This window comes from Ranitomeya variabilis, chromosome 7 (assembly GCF_051348905.1).
Source record: "Ranitomeya variabilis isolate aRanVar5 chromosome 7, aRanVar5.hap1, whole genome shotgun sequence".
NCBI lineage: Eukaryota > Metazoa > Chordata > Amphibia > Anura > Dendrobatidae > Ranitomeya > Ranitomeya variabilis.
In genome coordinates, this window is record NC_135238.1 from 179,418,176 (window position 1) to 179,442,118 (window position 23,943).

General features: G+C 45.1%; 1 protein-coding gene across 2 annotated transcripts in view; it reads left to right on the forward strand.

Moving 5' to 3' along the window:
* The first annotated feature begins 965 nt into the window (after positions 1–965).
* The window catches only part of TRAF3IP1 (TRAF3 interacting protein 1), a 57,347-nt gene continuing 34,369 nt past the window's right edge, over positions 966–23,943 (forward strand). The window contains exons 1-9 of one of the 2 annotated variants that reach the window (XM_077272406.1): positions 1,115–1,381; positions 3,683–3,751; positions 11,152–11,313; positions 11,702–11,845; positions 13,248–13,790; positions 15,905–15,982; positions 16,416–16,436; positions 16,594–16,666; positions 18,115–18,135. In XM_077272406.1, coding sequence (XP_077128521.1) covers positions 1,259–1,381; positions 3,683–3,751; positions 11,152–11,313; positions 11,702–11,845; positions 13,248–13,790; positions 15,905–15,982; positions 16,416–16,436; positions 16,594–16,666; positions 18,115–18,135 — 1,234 coding nt within the window. In that variant the 5' untranslated portion in view covers positions 1,115–1,258. Of the gene's footprint in view, positions 1,382–3,682; positions 3,752–11,151; positions 11,314–11,701; positions 11,846–13,247; positions 13,791–15,904; positions 15,983–16,415; positions 16,437–16,593; positions 16,667–18,114; positions 18,136–23,943 lie in introns of both variants that reach the window. The other variant, XM_077272407.1, reaches the window with a different exon arrangement.

Consider the following 23,943-nt stretch of genomic DNA (forward strand, 5'->3'; position numbering starts at 1 on the left):
ACTAAGTCCTGCTTTTCTCGTTCTGAGCATGCCCAGAGTAAGATCTCTCAGTGGAGATCGAGGGTCACATGATCAAACACTGCAGCTAAGGTCCTGTAGGTGCTCACGCTCTGTGGCAGCCTCTCATTGGTCCTTCCAGGAAGGTCCTGTACGTGCTGCTACTATTTAAGGCTCGCATGGCCATGCGCTAGTATTGCTCTTTATTTATGTACTTTGCGCCAGTGTGGTCTTGTATGAGAGTATTCAGGGACCTGGCCTAAATAAGCCCTTAGAATGCTGGCACCTCCGTCGAGGAGTTTCGTGTGCGTGCATGACCACTGACTGCTCTTGTTTAGGCAGTTAGCCTGTGCCTCTGTGGAGTCTAACAGGGCGCAGCGCTTTGAGTTCACGGCTGCTCTGTGAAGTAACACAGTTAGCTAACACCGCCATTAAGTTCCGCTATTTGCTAGCAGCAGGTTCTCCTGCACGGTGGACACCGGGCTGCGAACGCGTCTATCATAATAAAATCTATATATTCATTTGGTGCGTTCCGATAGCCCTAACATCGGGTTTGTGAAGGAGAAATGAAAAGCCGGCAATTGAATTACCGGCTCTTCACATATATCGCGCTGAATTAAATATAAATACAGTATATATATATATGTGTGTCTCAATGACATATATATACATACTGTATTTATGTTTTAACGAACATTTGAGCACATAAATCCATTAGATGTCGGTTTTGCAAGCCTGCGAGAAAATCTCGCAGTACGGATGCCATACGGATTACATACGGAGGATGCCATGCGCAAAATACGCTGCCACACCCTGCCTACGGATGACATACGGATTACTAGTTTGGGAACATTTCTGCGTATTACGGCCGTAAAATACGAACCGTATTTACATACGCTATTACGCTGTGTCTGACAGACACTCTGTGGTTCACTTATAAAAGATGGCCCAGGTCACGTGTCTTGGTTACTGACGTGCTGGACACGTGACTAGCAGTAGTTTTGGCCCCGCCCCAGAATGTGTTACGTTTTGTTGCCATGGTTGCGAACGCTTGGTAACGGCGGAGGCGGCTCATGCGCAGAACAGTGATCGCTATGGATTGTGGGAAAGGAAAGGCTTGTCGGTCCTGAGTATACGGTACCCGGAGCCTTGGAGACGGGTGTAAACCGAAAGCAGGGCTGAGCGGGGGGAGCAGGAGGCGCACAGCACGGTTCTGCCCTTCTCCTCTGCCGCTGAGCAGTGACGTCTCCCGGTGTCCGGGATGGACGCTGCGCTTGTGCGGCGCACACAGGAATCCCTGGGAAAGGTGATCAGGAAACCGCCTCTGACGGATAAACTACTCGGGAAGCCTCCATTCCGGTACCTGCACGACATCCTGACAGAGGTGAGGACGGGGCCAGACATGAGGAGGGCAACCTGTATGTGTGAGAACCACAACTCCCAGAATCTCCTCACCGAGCATGCTGAGACTTGTAGTACTGTGGGAGTTTTAAATATAATGTCTACTATGAATCTGTGCTGGAGGAAGAAAGGCAGATACGGGACGCCTGATACGGAGAGCTTGTTACGGGGCGCCTGATACGGGGAGCTTGTTACGGGGAGCTTGTTACGGGGCGCCTGATACGGGGAGCTTGTTACGGGGCGCCTGATACGGGGAGCGCTGTACGAGGCGCCTGATACGGGGAGCTTGTTACGGGGCGCCTGATACGGGGAGCTTGTTACGGGGCGCCTGATGCGGGGAGCTTGTTACGGGGCGCCTGATACGGGGAGCTTGTTACGGGGTGCCTGATGCAGGGAGCTTGTTACGGGGTGCCTGATGCAGGGAGCTTGTTACGGGGCGCCTGATGCGGGGAGCTTGTTACGGGGCGCCTGATGCGGGGAGCTTGTTACGGGGCGCCTGATACGGGGAGCTTGTTACGGGGCGCCTGATACGGGGAGCTTGTTACGGGGAGCTTGTTACGGGGCGCCTGATACGGGGAGCTTGTTACGGGGCGCCTGATGCGGGGAGCTTGTTACGGGGCGCCTGATACGGGGAGCTTGTTACGGGGCGCCTGATGCGGGGAGCTTGTTACGGGACGCCTGATACGGAGAGCTTGTTACGGGGCGCCTGATACGGGGAGCTTGTTACGGGGAGCTTGTTACGGGGCGCCTGATACGGGGAGCTTGTTACGGGGCGCCTGATACGGGGAGCGCTGTACGAGGCGCCTGATACGGGGAGCTTGTTACGGGGCGCCTGATACGGGGAGCTTGTTACGGGGCGCCTGATGCGGGGAGCTTGTTACGGGGCGCCTGATACGGGGAGCTTGTTACGGGGTGCCTGATGCAGGGAGCTTGTTACGGGGTGCCTGATGCAGGGAGCTTGTTACGGGGCGCCTGATGCGGGGAGCTTGTTACGGGGCGCCTGATACGGGGAGCTTGTTACGGGGCGCCTGATACGGGGAGCTTGTTACGGGGCGCCTGATACGGGAAGCTTGTTACGGGGCGCCTGATACGGGGAGCTTGTTACGGGGCGCCTGATACGGGGAGCTTGTTACGGGGCGCCTGATACGGGAAGCTTGTTACGGGGCGCCTGATGCGGGGAGCTTGTTACGGGGCGCCTGATGCGGGGAGCTTGTTACGGGGCGCCTGATGCGGGGAGCTTGTTACGGGGCGCCTGATGCGGGGAGCTTGTTACGGGGCGCCTGATGCGGGGAGCTTGTTACGGGGCGCCTGATGCGGGGAGCTTGTTACGGGGCGCCTGATGCGGGGAGCTTGTTACGGGGCGCCTGATGCAGGGAGCTTGTTACGGGGCGCCTGATGCAGGGAGCTTGTTACGGGGCGCCTGATGCAGGGAACATTGTACTGGGAACTCGATACAGGTCACGTGATGCGGGGAGTGTGATAAGGTGTGTTTGATTCGGGGCGCCTGATATGAGGAGTGTGATGCGGGGAGCGCAATGTGTACACTTCGTTCAGCACATATGACACAAGCCTTTTGCCTCATATTGACGTGTTACATGCGAGTTTTGCCGCTAATCTGGTGGGTGGCGTCACTGTGCACTGCAGGGCTGGAGTCCACAGGGAATTCTGCACAATGAATTGACACGCTGCAGATTGTAAGTCAATTTCCATGTAAATAATATTTTCACTGTGTAGATGAGCTTTGTTATGGATCACTGGCACTGCATTATACAGTGAATTTATCACTGGAAATTCCACACCGCAGATTGTCAGGTAATAAGTTCTGTGGGCGCTCGGCCTTAGGACTCGTGCAAGCGACTGATTTTCTTGGACGAGTGTCATCTGTGGTGTTCATGGATAGCACGTGTACCTATGATATTCTATGGGGCTGTGCACATGTCCATTTTTTTTTTCCTTGAACTGAGTGGTCCGTGGAAAAGATTGAAGACATGACCGATTACAATCTGGGTAGGCTGGGTTAACATCGGTAATGCAAGTCAATGGTTCCTTGGAAATCGTATAAAGTCAGTCAATAAGTAATAGTCGCCTTAGACATCATGCACGAGAAAAGCAGACCGAGTTTCATCAGCTTGTCATTGGAATGTCATCTGAGTTATCAGAATTTGTTCGATTCTCATCAGATTTCTCATATATGAGAAGAAAAACAAAAGGTTAACGCCAGTCATGTGTAAATGTGCCCTAATATAATGTCTGGGCCATAATATGTTGTGCTTTTATGTTTCAGGTTATTAGAACAACGGGGTTTTTTAAGGGCTTATACACCGAATCTGAACTGAAATCGGATAATGTGAAGGTAAGGACTGCTACTCCCAACATCATTCTTCATCATCCATTTCTTATTACTCCCTATTAAACCTTAACAGGGAATTATGTTGTGTCCTCAAAAAAAAAAAAAAAAAGTTTTCATCAGTAAGCTGGATCTTTTTTTTTTCATCTGCTTTGGGTCCATGTTTCCGTTTTTACCATCCAATTGTCATCCTCTTTTCATGACCCATTTACTTTAATGGCTCAGGTTTGACCTGCAAATTGGTCCAAAATAGAGATGTCTGTTTTTGTGTGCAGACCTATGATCAGCAAATAAAATGCTGGAATGTGAATACCCCACAGGATATAATATGTCCGTGTGCTATCTATTATAGAAGCAGACACCATTGATAGAGGACCTGTCAGAAGGGGCTAGTCCAAACAGTGCCAGATATATGGGCCTTTTTATGTAATGCTAGTTTTGATAGTCTTTACTAAGGGGGGGGGGGGGGTTGTATTTCTGGAACCATTTTGAGGAGTAAAAATAAGGGAAAACATTACTGTTGACCCAGTGACAGGTCAACATTAAAGGGAATTTTGCTTATATGTATTTCCAGAAGCAAATCTCCATATTGTGCCTTATAACCTCGCATATCAATGTAAGTGCTCGTCAGATGTAGGTTTTTAGGGAGTCTTAGGCGAAGGTGAGTATGTACTGTTTGTTTTTTTTTACATTTTACACCGGTAACCAGGGTAAACATCGGGTTACTAAGCGCGGCCCTGCGCTTAGTAACCCGATGTTTACCCTGGTTACCTGGGGACCTCGGCATCGTTGGTCGCTGGAGAGCGGTCTATGTGACAGCTCTCCAGCGACCACACAGCGACGCTGCAGCGATCGGCATCATTGTCGCTATCGCTGCAGCGTCGCTTAATGTGAAGGTACCTTTATAGAGGCATCGTTTCATATAACTGCTATCACATTTAGGATCTTTCACATTCATTTCTGTAAATAGGACACAAAGGATGACCCCTAAACCCTCTCCTAAAATCTGCAGATAAGACTCCTCTTATGTGAAAATTTTTTGAAGATGACTTGCACTTTCTAATGCTATAATGACATTGATAATTTTTTCCAGTACTTTAAAGGTGTTTTCTAGCTCTTTGAAAAAAAAGTAAAAAAGCAGTGAATACACTGAAATAACTTAAAAAAAACAAACAACACATTTGTCTCTTCAGTCCCCTGCTGATTCAGTGCAGGTGACCCGGGGCCACGTGTCTTTGTTTGCAAGCTGCTAGCCCAAGTGGTGGTGATATCTTGCAGGATGTGGCCCATGATTGGTGGCAGCAGTGACATGGGCCAGGAGGGACTGATTGGCTGCAGCAGTGATATGGGCCAGGAGGGACTGATTGGCTGCAGCAGTGATATGGGCCAGGAGGGACTGATTGGCTGCAGCAGTGATATGGGCCAGGAGGGACTGATTGGCTGCAGCAGTGATATGGGCCAGGAGGGACTGATTGGCTGCAGCAGTGATATGGGCCAGGAGGGACTGATTGGCTGCAGCAGTGATATGGGCCAGGAGGGACTGATTGGCTGCAGCAGTGATATGGGCCAGGAGGGACTGATTGGCTGCAGCAGTGACATGGGACAGGAGGGACTGATTGGCTGCAGCAGTGACATGGGACAGGAGGGACTGATTGGCTGCAGCAGTGACATGGGACAGGAGGGACTGATTGGCTGCAGCAGTGACATGGGACAGGAGGCACTGATTGGCTGCAGCAGTGACATGGGACAGGAGGCACTGATTGGCTGCAGCAGTGACATGGGACAGGAGGGACTGATTGGCTGCAGCAGTGACATGGGACAGGAGGGACTGATTGGCTGCAGCAGTGACATGGGACAGGAGGGACTGATTGGCTGCAGCAGTGACATGGGACAGGAGGGACTGATTGGCTGCAGCAGTGACATGGGACTGATTGGCTGCAGCAGTGACATGGGACAGGAGGGACTGATTGGCTGCAGCAGTGACATGGGACAGGAGGCACTGATTGGCTGCAGCAGTGACATGGGACAGGAGGGACTGATTGGCTGAAGTAGTGACATGGGCCAGGAGGGACTGATTGGCTGAAGTAGTGACATGGGCCAGAAGGGACTGATTGGCTGCAGCAGTGACATGGGCCAGGAGGGACTGATTGGCTGAAGTAGTGACATGAGACAGCAGGGACTGATTGGCTGCAGCAGTTACATGGGCCAGAAGGGACTGATTGGCTGCAGCAGTGACATGAGACAGCAGGGACTGATTGGCTGCAGCAGTTACATGCTGACAGTTTGTAATCAAAGTCTGATGGCGACAGCTGCAACCCCTACACTGGTGAGAATTAGTTTCCATTGATCCTGTATATCCCCATGGGCTCTGTGGTGTTGTGTGGTCGCGTCCTTGGATACCAGCGGACAGGTCCACATTTATGTCCATGGGAAATAGATATCTCTGGCATGTATTGGAGGATTTTGCTGCATGACCTGATGCCATGTAGACAAAATGTTACAGAGATCAATGGAACCATTAGAAGAAATAAGGCGAATTAAGATTTGTCATATTTCAGAATTTTATGTTTTGTTTTTTAAAAACAGGTTCCTTTTTTTCAGACGGGAAAGCCTGGAGCCTTTTAAAATGTAGACTGTGCCTTTAAAAAAGTCTTGATCCGATATGAACATCCCATCGCATAAAATCTGACCCTGTCCCTTTTGCTCTGTGTTCCCACCATATTCTTAGCTATGTAAATGTATGATGGTATCCAGTGGAACCGAATAAATTATTTCACGCCTGTAAACATGGCACATTCCCGAGATATCACTTACGTGGCAACTGCCTTATAAACTGTCCGGGGGTTGCCCAGTTACACTTGACTACAAGGGCAAGATACAGTGGCTGATGTTAGTGGGAGGCTGCCAGGGTGGAACGACTGTAGGAAGCCGTGCGTAGCCCCAAGAGTGTGGAGCTTTATATGTGACCTGTGTGACTGCCGGCACCGTAATCTGCAGACCGTGCCATGTTCACACCTCAACATTGATATTGCAACACCAAGATAGAAAAGTTGTGTTATTATAGAAATCATAGGATGGATAGACACGACTAATAATATGCAACAGATAAAAAATGGATATAAAATAAAAAAATCTCAATTTAATCAGTATCGAGTATGAGCGCCACAAGCAAAAATCCCAGCAGTTACACGTCTTAGCTATTATCAATGATTGAGAAATGTTTGTCCACGCTGAATGCACTTGTCCTTTTAATTTGTGCTTAGGATACATGAAACTGCAATGCTTGTGTATTACATCCAACGTCAGGGCTTCATGGGTGTACCAACATGGCAGATCGCATAGAGGCCTGTCCCCGTACTAGCCTCTTAAATGTTACTGTTGTGGTTGAAGCAAGCTCGGATCACAATCATTGCTCTCAGATGCCTGCAGTGTAAAGGCTCATTCACATGTCCATTTTCTTTGTGTGGGAGTCTTATCTGTGTGTTTCACGGATACCACTCATACCTACAATAGTGAAGGGGAGGGGGGCTGTCACATGTCCGTGATTTTTCACATACTGAGCGATCCACTCAAAATCGCCGAGACATGTCCAATGTTCATCTGAATGTCAGAACAAAATCGGCAATGTGATAGAATGTGTGGGTATGTGAAAGAAATCTGACAACACTCTGATGCCATTTGAGTGCTGTCCATTTTTCTCGGACTACTACCATGTTTTCCTGAAACTAAAACTGGGTCCTGTATTTTTTTGCTCCGAAAGTTGGGATAAGGCTTATTTTTAGGGGATATCTTATTTTTTTCTGTGAACAAAAATCCACTTTTATTCTTGAACAACAAATATAATCATGTCAATACGCACGCACGCACACACACCTGCATATACGTACACATGAATGTGCACGCACTGCACATATACACATGAATGTGCACGCACTGCACATATACACATGAATATGCACACACTGCACATGCATACACGAATATATACACACTGCACATACATACACATGAATATATACACACTGCACATACACATGACTACACACACTGCACATACATACACATGAATATACACACTGCACATACATACACGTGACTATACACACTGCACATACATACACATGAATATACACACACTGCACATACATACACATGAATATATACACACTGCACATACATACACATGAATATATACACACACTGCACATACATACACGTGACTATACACACACTGTATATACAGTGGGGCAAAAAAGTATTTAGTCATTCAGCAATAGTGCAAGTTCCACCACTTAAAAAGATGAGAGGCGTCTGTAATTTACATCATAGGTAGACCTCAACTATGAGAGACAAACTGAGAAAAAAAAATCCAGAAAATCACATTGTCTGTTTTTCTATCATTTTATTTGCATATTATGGTGGAAAATAAGTATTTGGTCAGAAACAAAATTTCATCTCAATACTTTGTAATATATCCTTTGTTGGCAATGACAGAGGTCAAACGTTTTCTGTAAGTCTTCACAAGGTTGCCACACACTGTTGTTGGTATGTTGGCCCATTCCTCCATGCAGATCTCCTCTAGAGCAGTGATGTTTTTGGCTTTTCGCTTTGCAACACGGACTTTCAACTCCCTCCAAAGGTTTTCTATAGGGTTGAGATCTGTACGTAGGGTTGAGATCTGCCCCACTGTACGTACACATGAATATACACACACTGCACATATGGTACATAACAGCCTGTGTCCTCTTCAGTTTTTCTACTCCCTAAGTTAATAGGACCTGTTGTGACCTCATGGTCACATGACCTTGATGTCCCTGAGGGTATGTGCACACGTCCGGATTTCTTGCAGAAATTTCCTGAAGAAAACCGGAAATTTTCTGCAAGAAATCCGCATTTTTTTTTTTTTGCATTTTATTTCCGTTTTTTTCGCGTTTTTTTAGCATTCTGCAAGCGTAATTAGCTTGCAGAATGCTAACGTTTTCCAAGCGATCTGTAGCATCGCTTGGAAAACTGACTGACAGGTTGGTCACACTTGTCAAACATAGCGTTTGACAAGTGTGACCATCTTTTTACTATAGATGCAGCCTATGCAGCATCTATAGTAAAAGATAGAATGTTTAAAAATAATAAAAAAAATTAAAAAAATGGTTATACTCACCTGCAGGCGTCCGTTCCTATAAATGCCGGTGTGGTTCAGGACCTTCCATGACGTTGCGGTCACGTGAGCGGTCACATGACCGGTCTCGACCAATCACAAGACCGTGACGTCATCGCAGGTCCTTCACCGCACACCAGCTATAGAAACCGAAGCGGCAGCATGCAGCGGAGAGGCGGGAAGACATCGAAGGTGAGTATATCACTATTTTTTATTTTAATTCTTTTTTTTGGACCAATTATATGGTGCCCAGTCCGTGGAGGAGAGTCTCCTCTCCTCCACCCTGGGTACCAACCGCACATAGTCTGCTTACTTCCCGCATGGTGTGCACAGCCCCGTGCGGGAAGTAAGCAGATCAATGCACTCCTAGGTGTGCGGAATCCCCTGAAATTCCGCATTTTAATGAACATGTTGCTTTTTTTTCCGCGATGCGATTTTTTTCTACATTTGCACAAAAAATGCGGAATACACTGAAAATAATGGGAGGCATATGTTAGTGTTTTTTTCGCGTTTTTATCACGTTTTTATAGCGAAAAAACGCGAAAAATACTGAACGTGTGTACATGGCCTAAAGATCCTTTAAGCAGGCTTAACCTTGGAATAGAAACACTGGGGACCCCGGGCAATTACCCACACACCTGCCCCCTGCCTAACTCTGGCACTGAGTGTATCTAGGGCTTGTTTTTGGAGTAGGGCTTATATTTCAAGCATACTTCAAAAATCCTGTAAAATCATGGCAGGACTTATTTTCAAAGTACCGTATGTTTTATTTTTGGAGAAACACGGTAGATAAGAAAAGGCGAAGAATCTTTTTATTTTTTTTGTTTCTCATCTGACAAAAGCTAAAACTCAGACCAATGTCATCTTATATATGATATAAGGTTAATGTGTAGGTAATGGTGTTAGAATCATGCCTGCCTTCCTGGAAACGCAGCTATAGGGAAAAAAGGGATTGATATTCTCCCTGTAACTGATAAATTGCAGTCATTGGGGCGGTGCAGGGACCCGCTGCTGTCACCGCTCAATATACAATGAGCAGGCTTTAATCACTCCTTGAATCTTTGATTGACAGCCTTTTCTCCACCATGTCTGCAGAGCAAGGTTGTCAATCACAAGTGCCAAAAAGTGATGACAGTGCGCTCTCTGTGTCCGGTAACTGCTTCCTGCACCGCCCCGATGACTGTAAGCCAACTGCTTCTGAGGGGTCGTTTATTAAGGCAGGCATAATTTTAAGACTATTCACCTACAGATGAACCCGATATCTGCAGGTAATTAGCATTTCTTGACATGACAGGTGGTTGACATTAAGCAGAGGCTAAAATACAGTTTGGCTTTTGCCATAAATGAGCGACTGTGAGTGACCTGGGAACGCTGCTGGCTTTATTCTCAGCTAACTGGTGGCCAGCACATTTTGATAATGATGACTGACTCATGTACCCACGATGCAATTTGTCGTCATCTTCTCATCATTATTGTCCATGCAACAAAGTTGCAACCAGGGTCTGTGTTGCTGCAACAAGTGGTCTAGAAATGATGATGTCTAATCCTCTCCAGTGTAAATGCAGGTCAGTCAGCGCAGATTTAAGCTGTACTAATCTGAAGAGCGGTAAGACTAAGGTCTTTACAGAGTTTGTCCGTCATCCATTCTGTGCTCCAGTCTATTAGTGTGTAGCGCCTGTCATCTCTGCTCTTGGGGGCCCGTCCTGCCAGGTAACGGGGGCCAGCTTAGATTTTCCAGAGTGTATTATTCCAGTACTTTTGACTGTCCTTAAAGAGGTTTTCCACTACTAATTTCACTCGCTTTCCTATGTCCTAACCCTTCCTAACCATCGGTTTTCCTACATACTCCTACCTGCCCTGCGCCTATAAGCTCATCCCTACGTGGGTCATCTAGTCTGCTGTGATTCCAGCTCTGCTACTTCTGCTCTGGAAATCTGAATCGGACGTACTGAGTAGCGTACGTCGTTAGTGGGGGCAGGGCTCCATCTGTGAGTGACAGCAGATTTTCAGTCTTCTCTGCCTGGATCCTGCGGGGTGTCGTACCCTCAACTGACAAGCTGGGCTGAGCCCCCTAGTCGGGTCCTGGCCGGGAGTATGCATATCGCATACCTGACCGCCGTTCCCAGTGTAGACACTAGCTAATACTCACAGTGCATGCGTTGGAAGTATTCACAAGTCTGCAGTCACATTCTAGCAGGACAACCCTTTAAGGAAGGCCCCAAATATTTTTTTCTGTGTTCTTCATTCTTAGGATAAAGACGCCAAAATCAGCTTCTTACAGAAGGCAATAGATGTCGTCATTCTGGTCTCCGGGGAGCCGCTTTCGGTCAAGCCAGCTCGTATTGTGGCGGGACATGAACCAGACAAGACCAATGAGTTCCTCCAAGCCATAGGAAAATGCTGCCTGAATAAAGTAAGTGCAGATGTCACCTGAGAACTCTGCTAGTTTACATGAAAGGTGGATTTCCGCCTGCAAAATTGATCACTTATCCACTAGGTAGATTTAGCTAAAGGTTCAATGTAGACTTTTAAGATTGCTACTTCTAATAGGTGGCGCTAGAGTTTGTTTTCTTCTCTGAAGAGGCAGTTTGCATATGAAACCCATTAGAATGAATGAGAAATAGGATGTCCATGCAATGAGTGGGGACAGAGGATACCCTAACCCGCCACTCGACACTATGGCTATTACATGAGGGTTCAGAAATAATAATCTACATGTATACATCCCATGTAGGATCAGCAGTTTTTTTGGCAGCATTATGCTGTGGTCACACCATGTACCCTACATTCTTTTTAACCAGCTGTCCAGTGATGATGCCGTAAAGCGGATATTATCAGGAGAAAAAGTAGACCCCAAAGGCAAGCCCCCATCAAGTTCCAAATCTCAAGATAAAGAGAACAGAGAAGCAAAGGATGAAGAGCGGAGAGGTCACAAGGAGAAAGAAGTAGGTTAGAGTCACTGACGGGAATTTGCTGTTAACTTTGATACAGTCATTTATGAAGTGATAGACATGAAGTCCTAAGGATGGATAAAATATGTACTAACATTGTAAGTCAATTAAAAGAGGCCATGCAACCAAGACTATTGATAAGTGACTTTTTAAATGAGGTTATTCAGCTTCCTGTTTTAATGTGAGTGCAAAAAAAACCATGAAACTCACAAATGGCTTGCATAAATTAAAGGGAATCTGTCACCACATTTGACCTATCTAAATTATTAATATGGGCATAGAGGTTATAGATTGCTGAAAAAAACACTTACATGATTGCCTCACATCAGTTGTCTTGTTGCTGAGAAATTCATCTTTTATCACTTTAAATAAATGACCTCTTCCAAGCTCTGGGGCGGACGCTGCCTGGAAGATAACTCTGCCCCCAGAGCTTATTATACATGAAGGAGAGTTACCAGTGTGATGGTTACCTGTGTGATGGCCGCTCTCTGCTCTCCTGATCTTATTGCAAAGCTGTGTGTGATTATACCTGACACATCTGCAGGTTCCTCTCAGCTTCAACTTCTATCTCACAGGCAGACAGGGTTGTGACATTGTTGAAATACAGCAGAGCGTAGAGGGAAGCAAAAATGTGTTTTCAAGAAAACAAGATTCATTTCTCCTTTTCTACATTAGTCACTTAACTCTGCCTCCAGAGCTTATTATACATGAAGGAGAGTTACCAGTGTGAGTCATCTTCCAGGCAACGTCTTCCCCAGAGCCTGGAAGAGGTCATTTATATAAATTGATAAAAGATTATTTATTCACAACAAGACATGAGATATGACACATACAGGTAGAACTTTTTTTCAGAAGTCTATAACCTGTATTCCCATATTAATAGTTTATATAGCTCAAATGTGGTGACAGATTCCCTTTAAGAAAACTACCCCTTTCTCAAGATGTTAACGATCCTGGCACCTTCACTTTCAGCATTGTTTTGACAGAGGAAGAGTTTCCTGAATTGACATGTGACTAGTGGTGTGTTTGAAGGGGGCTGGCTGGCTTATTTCAGTAGCGAAGTCCAAGTCATTGACTGCGAAGGCTGACTTAGCTATTAGATGAGCCAGTCAGCCAACCCTCCTCCCTCCATCTCTCTGAAGTAATGTACTTGTAATTGGAGTGAAGTTGACTTCTAGTCGTTACATCACATGGTTTGAAGGGGTTGTCCATGACCCCCATCAATCCCACATTGATGGCCTATTCAATGGCCACGTCATTAATATGTTAGTCCCAGAGAACCCTTTTAATGGGCATCACTTTTAAATGGATCTGAATTTCAGACAAATCATTTGCCATATAATGTTCATGATATATTGCCTTTTGTTACCGTTTTTTCTTTTGTTCCACTTTTTAGGACAAAAGAGAAACTGAAATCAGAGAAAGAAGTGGAAGCAGAGATAGGAAGGACAGGCAACAACTCAAAGAGGAAGAGAAAAAAGAACGGGAAAGACGGAAAGAAAGGGAGAGAACTGGGGAGACGGAGAGAGATGGTTTAAGAGAGGGAGAGAAAAATGAGAAGGAAAAGAACAGAGCGCGTGAGTCCCGATCAGATACTGATAAAGATAGAAGTAAAGACAAGTCTGAGCGAGAGAAGGGCAAGGAAAGGGAGAGACGTAGTGAAGGGAGTCATGGAAAAGAGAAGGACAGAGCGAGAGAGAAAGTGAGAGAGCGAGACAGAGACCAGGAAAGAAGTCTGGTCAAAGAGAAGGATTCAGATCATCGCAATCGTGACCGGGACAGTGATCATGGGGAGCGTAGTAGGGAACGGGAGCAAGAAAAGACGCGGAACCGAGATAGGGAAAAAGAGCGCAAAAGGGAGAGAGACCCTGAGAGGGAAAGAAGGAAGGAACGTGGAAGAGATGACAAGCTGCAAGATGAGGAAAGGACAGAACGAAAGGTATGCACATGAATAAGTTTAAATGTCCACTTTAAACTAGACACTCAATGCTAAAAGAAACAAAACCCCATTGTGCTCCGATAATGCCTTTTATTGTATGACCAGCAGGGGTTAACAAGGTTGCATTAGTGTTACAGCAGTTCTCTCCCAGGATTGGCTTCCTTCTGATTCTTCAGATTTGCAGTAGCACATTGATTGGTTAGGTATGCCTGTACTGGGGAGCGGCAGCCTTCTTTACCGGCCCTCTCTGGTGCTGGAGAGCAAGTCTTGTCAGGTGTATCTATGTGCACAGCTGGCTCAGTGAGTAAGCCATCCAGATTTACCCCCGAGTTTGGCGATCGGACCTGCGTTTCTCACTTAGTGTTACTAAGCAGCAGACCAAACTTATTTAGGCCACAGCTTCGCAAACATCAGAGTTAATAATTAATTGTGGAGTGCGACAGTGCGCTGAGTCATATCTATAGGAAATTCTAGTTTTCTCTAATTGTTAAATATCAAGTATGGCAGAATGCTGGAGCTCAGCGGCATGCTTTGTATCATAGCAGATGCTCACTGTCTCAATATTCCCTTTATTTTACTTTAACTCTTTGCACATTTTCTCCTTATACCCAATGTATATCTTGTTCTACCAGAGACTGCAGACCTCATATGGCATTTAAAAAATAAGTGCATTAATATGCATAGAAGCAAACCGGTGAGATTTACCGATAATCTTTCATGTTTTTTTTCTTTAATCTTCATTGCTGAGTAATCTTAGTCAGAGTTTCCAGTGTCGGAGCTTCTATTCAGGTTTTTGCTCCACCTTGATCACGTATTCGCCATTATTCAAGATGTTGATTTTCATTCCACACAAGTGATCAGGAGTTGGCACTCAGCAGTTAAGTCAACAGCAATGCAGTCTTCTAGGATCTGTCATCCAGGCAAAAGTCCTCTGTTCTGGCTCACCTGAGTATTCATTATTTATTTTTTTTTATCCAGAAGTTTGGGCCTATTGTGTATGGTCATTACCAACAGGGCTTTGGCAACCATGCCTCTTTAGTGAAAAAAATAGCTAAATAAAAAGGTCCATATCTCTGGGACCGTGTGGACTCTTTCCCCGTAAAATAAGGACCTATCCCGAAAATAAGTCCTAGCATGATTTTGCAGGAGTTTTGGAGTATTCTTGAGATATAAGCCCCACCTAACAAATAAACCCTAATTACAGTCAGGGCCGCTGTTGGGGCAGAGGTTAACGGGGCTATTGCCCTGGACCCCCCACTCTCATAGGGACCGCCAGCGTTTCTGGTCCAAGGTTAAGATTGTTCCAAGACCTTTAGTGGTATCATGGATTTTAAGTGTGTGTATGTGTGTGTTTTGATATGTTTATATCTGAATAAATGTTTTTGTTTTGTTTTTTGTTCAAGATTAAATTTGAGTTGTTGTTTTTTTGGGAAAAAATAAGACCTCCCCTGAATTAAGCCCTAAGGCTAGTTTCACATTTGCGGTTTAGTCCGCAGCGTTTTGTCCGCAACCGCAAACGCATGCTAACGCAGCATTTTTTACCCACATCAGCTTACGCATGACAGGAAAAAAACGCTGCGTTTGCATGCATTTTTTGCATGCGTTTGCGCTTTTTATGCGCATGCGTTCGATATTTTCAGGAGGGCGTGTCTCAGTGGGCGTGGCTAAATCAGTTTCTGGACATGTGCAGTCCGAAGCGCATCGAACGCATGCTCCCATAGACAGTAATGCGTTTGTTTTACGCACTCCTCCGCATGCACATGCCTGCGCATATTTGACGGAAATTTGCCACCTCAAAAATTGCAACATGGTGCGTTAGCCGCGCCCTGTCGCACACCGCGAAAAAGACGCATGCGTAAGCACACATGGGCAAACGCATGCACCTGCATCTACAATGTTAAACATATGAAATCAAGACGCATGCGGATGTATGCATCAGAAATGCTGCGGACACAACCGCAAATGTGAAACCAGCCTAACCCATCTTTTGGAGAAAAATAATAATATAAGACCCTTATTTTGGGGAAAACATGGTATGTTTGCTTGTTCTAAGTGGGATTTCTCCAAATTATCTGTAAGCTCTGATACTAACTTCTCAGAGATCTGTCTTCCAGCATAAAGAATCCCAGGAATCTATAAGGAAAACCTCCGAGGTGGTCACAGGGGAAGACAAAGTCATCTCGGATAAAGAGGTAGATGTAGCCTAGTGCTGCCTCCGCCATGTTCACGTATAATGTGCATAGGGGGCTGCACAATTGTCCGCAGCCCTCCAGAGACTTGGGGTAAGATTAGCCGTATTGGCCTCAAGCAGGTCCCTCAGTCTCCAAGAAATAAAAGTTTATTACAGCATAAATATTCAGCTCTAGTTAAAGGATAGTTTACATGTGCTGATTTTAGATTTTCATTAAAAATTGATGTTAATTAGGAAAAGGGAAACGGTACAACTCCATATTGAGAAACAGCTTGTCGGGTCCAGTGCAATAAGCCGGCTCATAGTGGTGCGGTTAGTAAGGAATAGATGTTATTGCTTTGCTGCTCATCTGATGGCAGTGTGCCTTCTCTGGCTACTTCATTGTATACTGTAATTTGTAATTATTGTGTTTTGTTTTTTCATTGTCCGTGGAGCCCTCTCCGGCTGGAGAAGAGGTAGATTAATTATCAAGATTCTCTCAGCAAATCTAGATCATAGTTGACATATTTGCAGTTTCCCAGTTCCCCTATGTTTGTACGTAAATTATAGTTGTAAAGATTTTGCATTTCAACAGTTTTCAATAATTTTTTTATTTTTTTTTTTATTTCGAAGCCCCGTGCACAGTCCAAAACTTCACGACCATCAGCCTCAAAACTTCGAGACAGAAGACCGGCAAAACCGAGCGGTGAGGGTTGCTCTAATAGTAGCAAATAAGTTATTGAAAATACTATAAGATTGGTGGGGGTCCAACACCCGATATTATTATTATTTATTTATATAGCACCATTAATTCCATGGTGCTGTACATGAGAAAAGGGGTTACATACAGGGTTATAGATAACATTTACAGTAAACAAATTTACAATGACAGACTGGTTCAGAGGGGAGAGGACCCTGTCCTTGCGGACTTACATTCTACGGGATAATGGGGAAGAGACAGGAGGTCGGGGTGCTGCAGCTCGGGTGGTTGGTGAGGCGGCAGCTCGGGTGGTTGGTGAGGCGGCAGCTCGGGTGGTTGGTGACGCGGCAGCTCGGGTGGTTGGTGACGCGGCAGCTCGGGTGGTTGGTGACGCGGCAGCTCGGGTGGTTGGTGACGCGGCAGCTCGGGTGGTTGGTGACGCGGCAGCTCGGGTGGTTGGTGACGCGGCAGCTCGGGTGGTTGGTGACGCGGCAGCTCGGGCGGTTGGTGACGCGGCAGCTCGGTGGTTGGTGACTCAGCAGAATGATTATTGCAGGCTGTAGGGTTTCCTGAAGAGATAGGTTTTCAGGTTCCGTCAGAAGGATCCGAAGGTGGTGGATAATTGGACGGGTTGAGGCGTGGAGTTCCAGAGGATGGGGGATATTCATGAGAAATCTTGGAGGCGGTTGTGTGAGGAACGAATAAGTGTGGAGGAGAGTAGGAGGTCTTGAGAGGATCGGAGATTACGTGAGGGAAGATATTGGGATATCCCGATATTTGGGATATCCCACGCGATCAGGTGTTCTCAATTTGAATTAATAGGAACTAGTGGTGAGCGAACGTGCTGGGATAAGGTGTTTTCCGAGCATGCTCAGGTGCTAACAGAGTGACTTTGGCGTGCTCGAAACATTTGTTTGAGTCACCGCGGCTGCATGTCTCGCGGTTGTTCGACAGCCCCAACATATGCAGGATTGCCTAACAAACAGGTAATCTCATCATGTGTTGCGGCTGTTGAACAGCCTCAAGACATACAGTCGCGGGGACTCAAACAAATGTTTCGAGCACGCCGAAGACACTGAGCACTTTTGCTCACCAATAATAGGAGGAAATCTGCAGTACCGAACAGCCGCCACTACACCGTAAGTAGCGCTGTGCTGTTTAGCTCCATAAATGTTAACAACCTGCATCCACAGCACAGTAAACAGCTGACTGGTGGGGCTGCTGGGCCGGACCCCCATCAATCTGATATTGATAACTTATCATAAGGATAAATCCTCTATATAAAAGTAGTGGAACAACCCTTTAAATGTTTACATTGCTGCAGCAATAATATAGAAATTTGGATTTCCAATCTTTTATTAAATATACACCACCGCTTCTAATGATCCAACTAGTTATTCAAACTTAGCGCAAAGTTACAGGATTGTAATGGTTACTTTTTATTCACTTTACAGGAGATGCTGCCAGTGATGAAGGTAAGACCCTTCAGTAGTTATAACTCGTCCAATATACAAATAAAGAAAACCTGCCACATCCCCTTCATTACATAAAGATATTAGGAGGAGAGGGTTTAGGGGAACCATATCAGCGGTGAACAAAGACTCAAGATGGGAGAGTCTGATCACATTGATTTATTGATGGCAATCAGATAAGAGAAAGAGCAGTGTCGTAGAGCTGCTGTCACCAATGTATACCGCAGACATATATCCTACAAAATACAGCCACTACCATAATACATCAAAATACATTTTATTTTACATGTTTAATGCAAACAATCACAATGATTGGAAATGGAACACTCCAAACAAAATAATCTTAAAGGGAACGAGATCCATATGTACAATTTTATGTCTCAGTATGCGCAAAACACTCACAATAGAAGTAGTTTCACAGGTTCATTAATTCTGTTAAATCCCATTTTAAATAAGGTGCATAGAACAAGGTAAAAAAAATCTGACATTTATATGGCAAATGCATTTATACAAAGAATAGTTAATACATACATAAAGTACTTCTATTAAATATATAGAGCCATTAGGCCCATAATTGCTTAATTCATTATTTCCTGAGACATTGAGATTAGTTCTTATAATAACGTGTAGTATATTAGACCATATTAAGAATGAGCTGATGCTTACCAGACCACTACCCTTCTGCTGTTTCACCTCTGCCTCCTGCAGAGTTGTAGTGTCTCCTATGTGATGTATTTACATCAGTCCCAGTGTTTTCTGTTAGGAGTACACCGCAGTATCAGTGAATCCTATGTGATGTATATACAGCTCTGGCAAAAATTAAGAGACCACTGCAAACTGTTCAGTTTGTCTGATTTTTCTCTTTATAGGTACCGTATATAGTCGAGTATAAGCCGAGAATTTCAGCCCATTTTTATAGGCTGAAATTGCCCCTCTCGGCTATACTCGAGTCATATCCAGGAGTCGGCAGGGGAGGTGGAGCAGTAGCTGTGTAATCATACTCACCTGCTCCTGGCGCGGTTCCTGGTTCCCCGGCACCGGCAGCTTCTTCCTGTATTAAGCGGTCACATGGTACCGCTCATTACAGTAATGAATATGGACCTCACTCCACTCCCATAGGGGTGGAGCTGCATATTCATTACTGTAATGAGCGGTACCATGTGACCGCTTAATACAGGAAGAAGCTGCCGGCGCCGGGGAACCAGGGATGTGCAGGGACCGCGCCAGGAGCAGGTGAGTATAACGCAGTGTACGATATTCACCTGCTCCCCGTTCCACCGCCGCTGGCCGCCGCTGCGTCTTCCCTGTCCTCTGCACTGACGCTCAGGTCAGAGGGCGCGATGACGCAATTAGTGTGCGCACCGCCCTCTGCCTGAACAGTCAGTGCGGAGGACCGGGAAGACGCAGCTGCGGCCGGCGGCGTTGGAACGGGGAGCAGGTAAATATAGCAAGTGCCGGGGGCCTGAGCGACGAGAGGGGAGTATGTGATTTTTTTTTTATTTTTTTTTTTTATCGCAGCAACAGCATATGGGGCAAATGTCTACATGGAGCATCTTATGGGGCCATAATCAATGTTTGTGCAGCATTATTGTTGTGAATTCCGCTCTTGGGCTCCCTCCGGTGGCTGTAAGTGGCACTTTTGTGAGTTCTGCTCTTGGGCTCCCTCCGGTGGTTTTGAGTGGTATGGCTGCTTCTTGGATTTAGCATCAGCAGCTGCTTCCACTGATCGTCTTTCTGGCTCGGCTATTTTAGTCTGGCCTTATCGCTCAATCAATGCCAGTTGTCAATTGTTCCTGCTTGGAGTCACGGCTCTTTTGGTTTTCCCTGACACTCTGACCAGTTCAGCAAAGATAAGTCCTTGCTTGTCCTTTTGCAGTCCACTTGTTGTGGACTTTATTGTTCAGCACATTCTATGTTTTTCTCATTTGTCCAGCTTATCAGTATGGATCTATTCAGCTAAGCTGGAAGCTCTGGGCAGCAGATTTTGCCCTCCACACCTTTAGTCAGGTGTGGAGATTTTTGCATTCTCTGCGGTGGACTTTTTCTAGTTTTTATTACTGACCGCACAGTGTTCTGTCCTGTACTATCTATCTAGCTAGAAGTGGCCTCCTTTGCTACATCTTGTTTCATTCTACGTATGTCATTTCCCTCTCCACTCACAGTCATTATTTGTGGGGGGCTGTCCTATCCTTTGGGGATTTTCTCTGAGGCAAGATAGCTTTCCTGTTTCTACCTTTAGGGGTAGTTAGCTCTTAGGCTGTGACGAGGTGTCTAGGGAGAGACAGAAACATCCCACGGCTACTTCTAGTGTTGTGTTAAGATCAGGAACTGTGGTCAGTATAGTTACCACCTGCTCAGAGCTAGTCGCATGTCGCTCCTAAATCACCAGTCCCTAACAATTATATGGGGCAAATGTCCACATGGAGCATCTTATGGGGCATAATCAATGTTTGTGCAGCATTATATGGGGCAAATATCTTTATGGAGCATCTTATGGGTCCATAATCAACGTTTGTGCAGCATTATATGGGGCCAATGTCTGTATGGAGCATCTTATGTGGCCATAATCCGCATTTGTGCAGCATTATATGGGGCAAATGTCTGTATGGAGCATCTTATGGGGCCATAATCCGCATTTGTGCAGCATTATATGGGGCATATTTTAATATGGAGCATCTTAAGGGGCCCATCATAAACTTTATGGAGCATTATATGGGGCTCCTGATCCAACATGGATATTCAAAAGCACTTAACCTACTGATGTCTCAATTAATTTTACTTTTATTGGTATCTATTTGTATTTTTGACATTTATCGGTAGCTGCTGCATTTCCCACCCTAGGCTTATACTCGAGTCATTAAGTTTTCCCAGTTTTTTGTGGCAAAATTAGGGATCTCTGCTTATACTCGGGTCGGCTTATACTCGAGTATATACGGTATATTTTTGAGTAAAATGTAAATTGTTCTTTTATTCTATAAACTACTGACAACATATCTCCGAATTTCCAAGCAATACATTTTGTATTTTTTTTCTGAAAAGGAGAAATTGTCAAAATTAAAAAAAACAACAACCCAGTGCTTTCAGACCTCAAATAATGCAAAGAAAACAAGTTCATAATCATTTAGAAACAACAATACTAATGTTTTTGCTCAGGAAGAGTTCAGAAATCAATATTTTGTGGAATAACCATGATTTTTAATCACAGCTTTCATGCGTCTTGGCATGCTTTCCCCAGTCTTTCACTCTGCTTCTGGCACAAAAATTTAAGCAGTTCTTCTTTGTTTGATGGCTTTTGACTATCCATCATCCTCTTGATTACATTCCAGAGGTTTTCAATGGGGTTCAGGTCTGGAGATTGGGCTGCCCATGACAGGTCTTTGATGTAGTGGTCTCTTAATTTTTGCCAGAGCTGTATACGTCAATCTCGGTGTACTCTCTGTGATGTATACAGCAGTCTCAGTGTATCCTATGTTATGTGTATTCTGCAATCTGTGTATTCTATGTGATGTTTATAAAGCAGTCCCAGTGTATACTGTGTAATGTATCCACAACAGTCCCTATGTGATGTATATACAGCAGTTTCGGTGTCTCCTATGTGATGTATATACAGCAGTCCCAGTGTCTCCTATGTGAAGTGTACAGCAGTCTCAGTGTATTCTATGTGATGTTTACAGCAGTCTCATTGAATCTAATTAATATGTATTTACTCTGAGCAGAGTATTTACTCAGTATGTTGTGATTAAACACTATATAAATGTCCAGGACATAGTAAATAGGACCAAAACTCAAACTAGCATATACCAACACTAAATGGATCCAGAGAACCACAACTGAGTATAATCCAAAAGAATTTTATTACAAAAAATCAAAAGATCAAAGAAAACAATAATGGAACAATAAAATGAGAACCACAGTAAGCCAATGTGTGGGACACAACAAGCCCAGCACCCAAGGTCACTACTAATACTATATATATAAGTACCAAATCAATGCCATGTGGGATGCGTGGAAACAGGCTAGACACACTGTCTGTGCAACTGTTTAGTGATAAATAATTAATACTTTTACTAAGCCCCACTTAAATGGATAAAGTGCATAGTGCATAAGAGGCTTAAATAGACCATAAAAATGCAAAGGATAAGTTAACCAATATGGGCATGATGTACTTACTGAGTGAGCCCGAGTGCTGGTGGTAAGTTGGTCCCTGCCGCCCCAGCGCACATTTCGTCGAGACTTCTTCAGGAGGCGTGCATTGGGGAGGGGGTTCCAACTATTTAAACACACACTGACCAATCGGAATGAATAATTCCTAATTGCCGAGATATTGCAGACCATATCGTGAGCACACACCCCACTGCCGTTACATCATGTCCGGTATTAGCGGCGCATGCGTCATCTCCATAGCCGCCGACTGGGCCATCACGGGAGCGGCAATGGAGCGCAAGCACAGAGCGCCGTCATGGAGACGGCGTCCATGTGCAGCGCGCCGGATGCCACCCACGCAATGACCTGGCGCCACAGAAGCGGCGCATGCGCACACCGGACATAAGGGAATTTTAGCCGGAGAGGTACAGAATGAATGAATGCAACACCTATACAATGAGCACATACTAATATGGTGAAGGTGAAAACTAGAGCCAAAGGGGCTCAGAATGAATAGGTGCAATGGCTATACAATAAGCGCATACTAATGTGGTGATAGTGATAATTAAGGCCGGAGAGGCTCAGGATAAATAAGCGCAACAACTATGCAATGTGGTGATAGAGATAGCTAGAGCCAAAGAGGCTCAGGATGAATAAGTGTAAAAGCTATACAATAAGCGCATACTAATGTGATGATAGTGATATCTAGATAAAAATACTATACAGTGATAACATACTGAAAGTGCGAAATGCATAAAGATATCATTAATTGTCAGGCGACATAGTCCTGACAATCAACAAAATGTGCAAACATTGCATATTAAAGGAAAAATAACACTGAAGCATAATATGACAATAATAAAAACGATGAGGAGATATATAATAAACAGAGAAATATATATGCACATACACACCGCAATTAAATGCATGATAAATAAAAATGAATACCAATATACACTCACTGGCCACTTTATTAGGTACACCTGTCCAACTTCTTGTTAACACTTAATTTCTAATCAGCCAATCACATGGTGGCAACTCAGTGCATTTAGGCATGTAGACATGGTCAAGACAATCTCCTGCAGTTCAAACCGAGCATCAGTATGGGGAAGAAAGGTGATTTGAGTGCCTTTGAACGTGGCATGGTTGTTGGTGCCAGAAGGGCTGGTCTGAGTATTTCAGAAACTGCTGATCTACTGGGATTTTCACGCACAACCATCTCTAGGGTTTACAGAGAATGGTCCGAAAAAGAAAAAAAATCCAGTGAGCGGCAGTTCTGTGGGCGGAAATGCCTTGTTGATGCCAGAGGTCAGAGGAGAATGGGCAGACTGGTTCGAGCTGATAGAAAGGCAACAGTGACTCAAATCGGCACCCGTTACAACCAAGGTAGGCCTAAGAGCATCTCTGAACGCACAGTGCGTCGAACTTTGAGGCAGATGGGCTACAGCAGCAGAAGACCACACCGGGTACCACTCCTTTCAGCTAAGAACAGGAAACTGAGGCTACAATTTGTACAAGCTCATCGAAATTGGACAGTAGAAGATTGGAAAAACGTTGCTTGGTCTGATGAGTCTCGATTTCTGCTGCGACATTCGGATGGTAGGGTCAGAATTTGGCGTAAACAACATGAAAGCATGGATCCATCCTGCCTTGTATGGAGCATCTTTG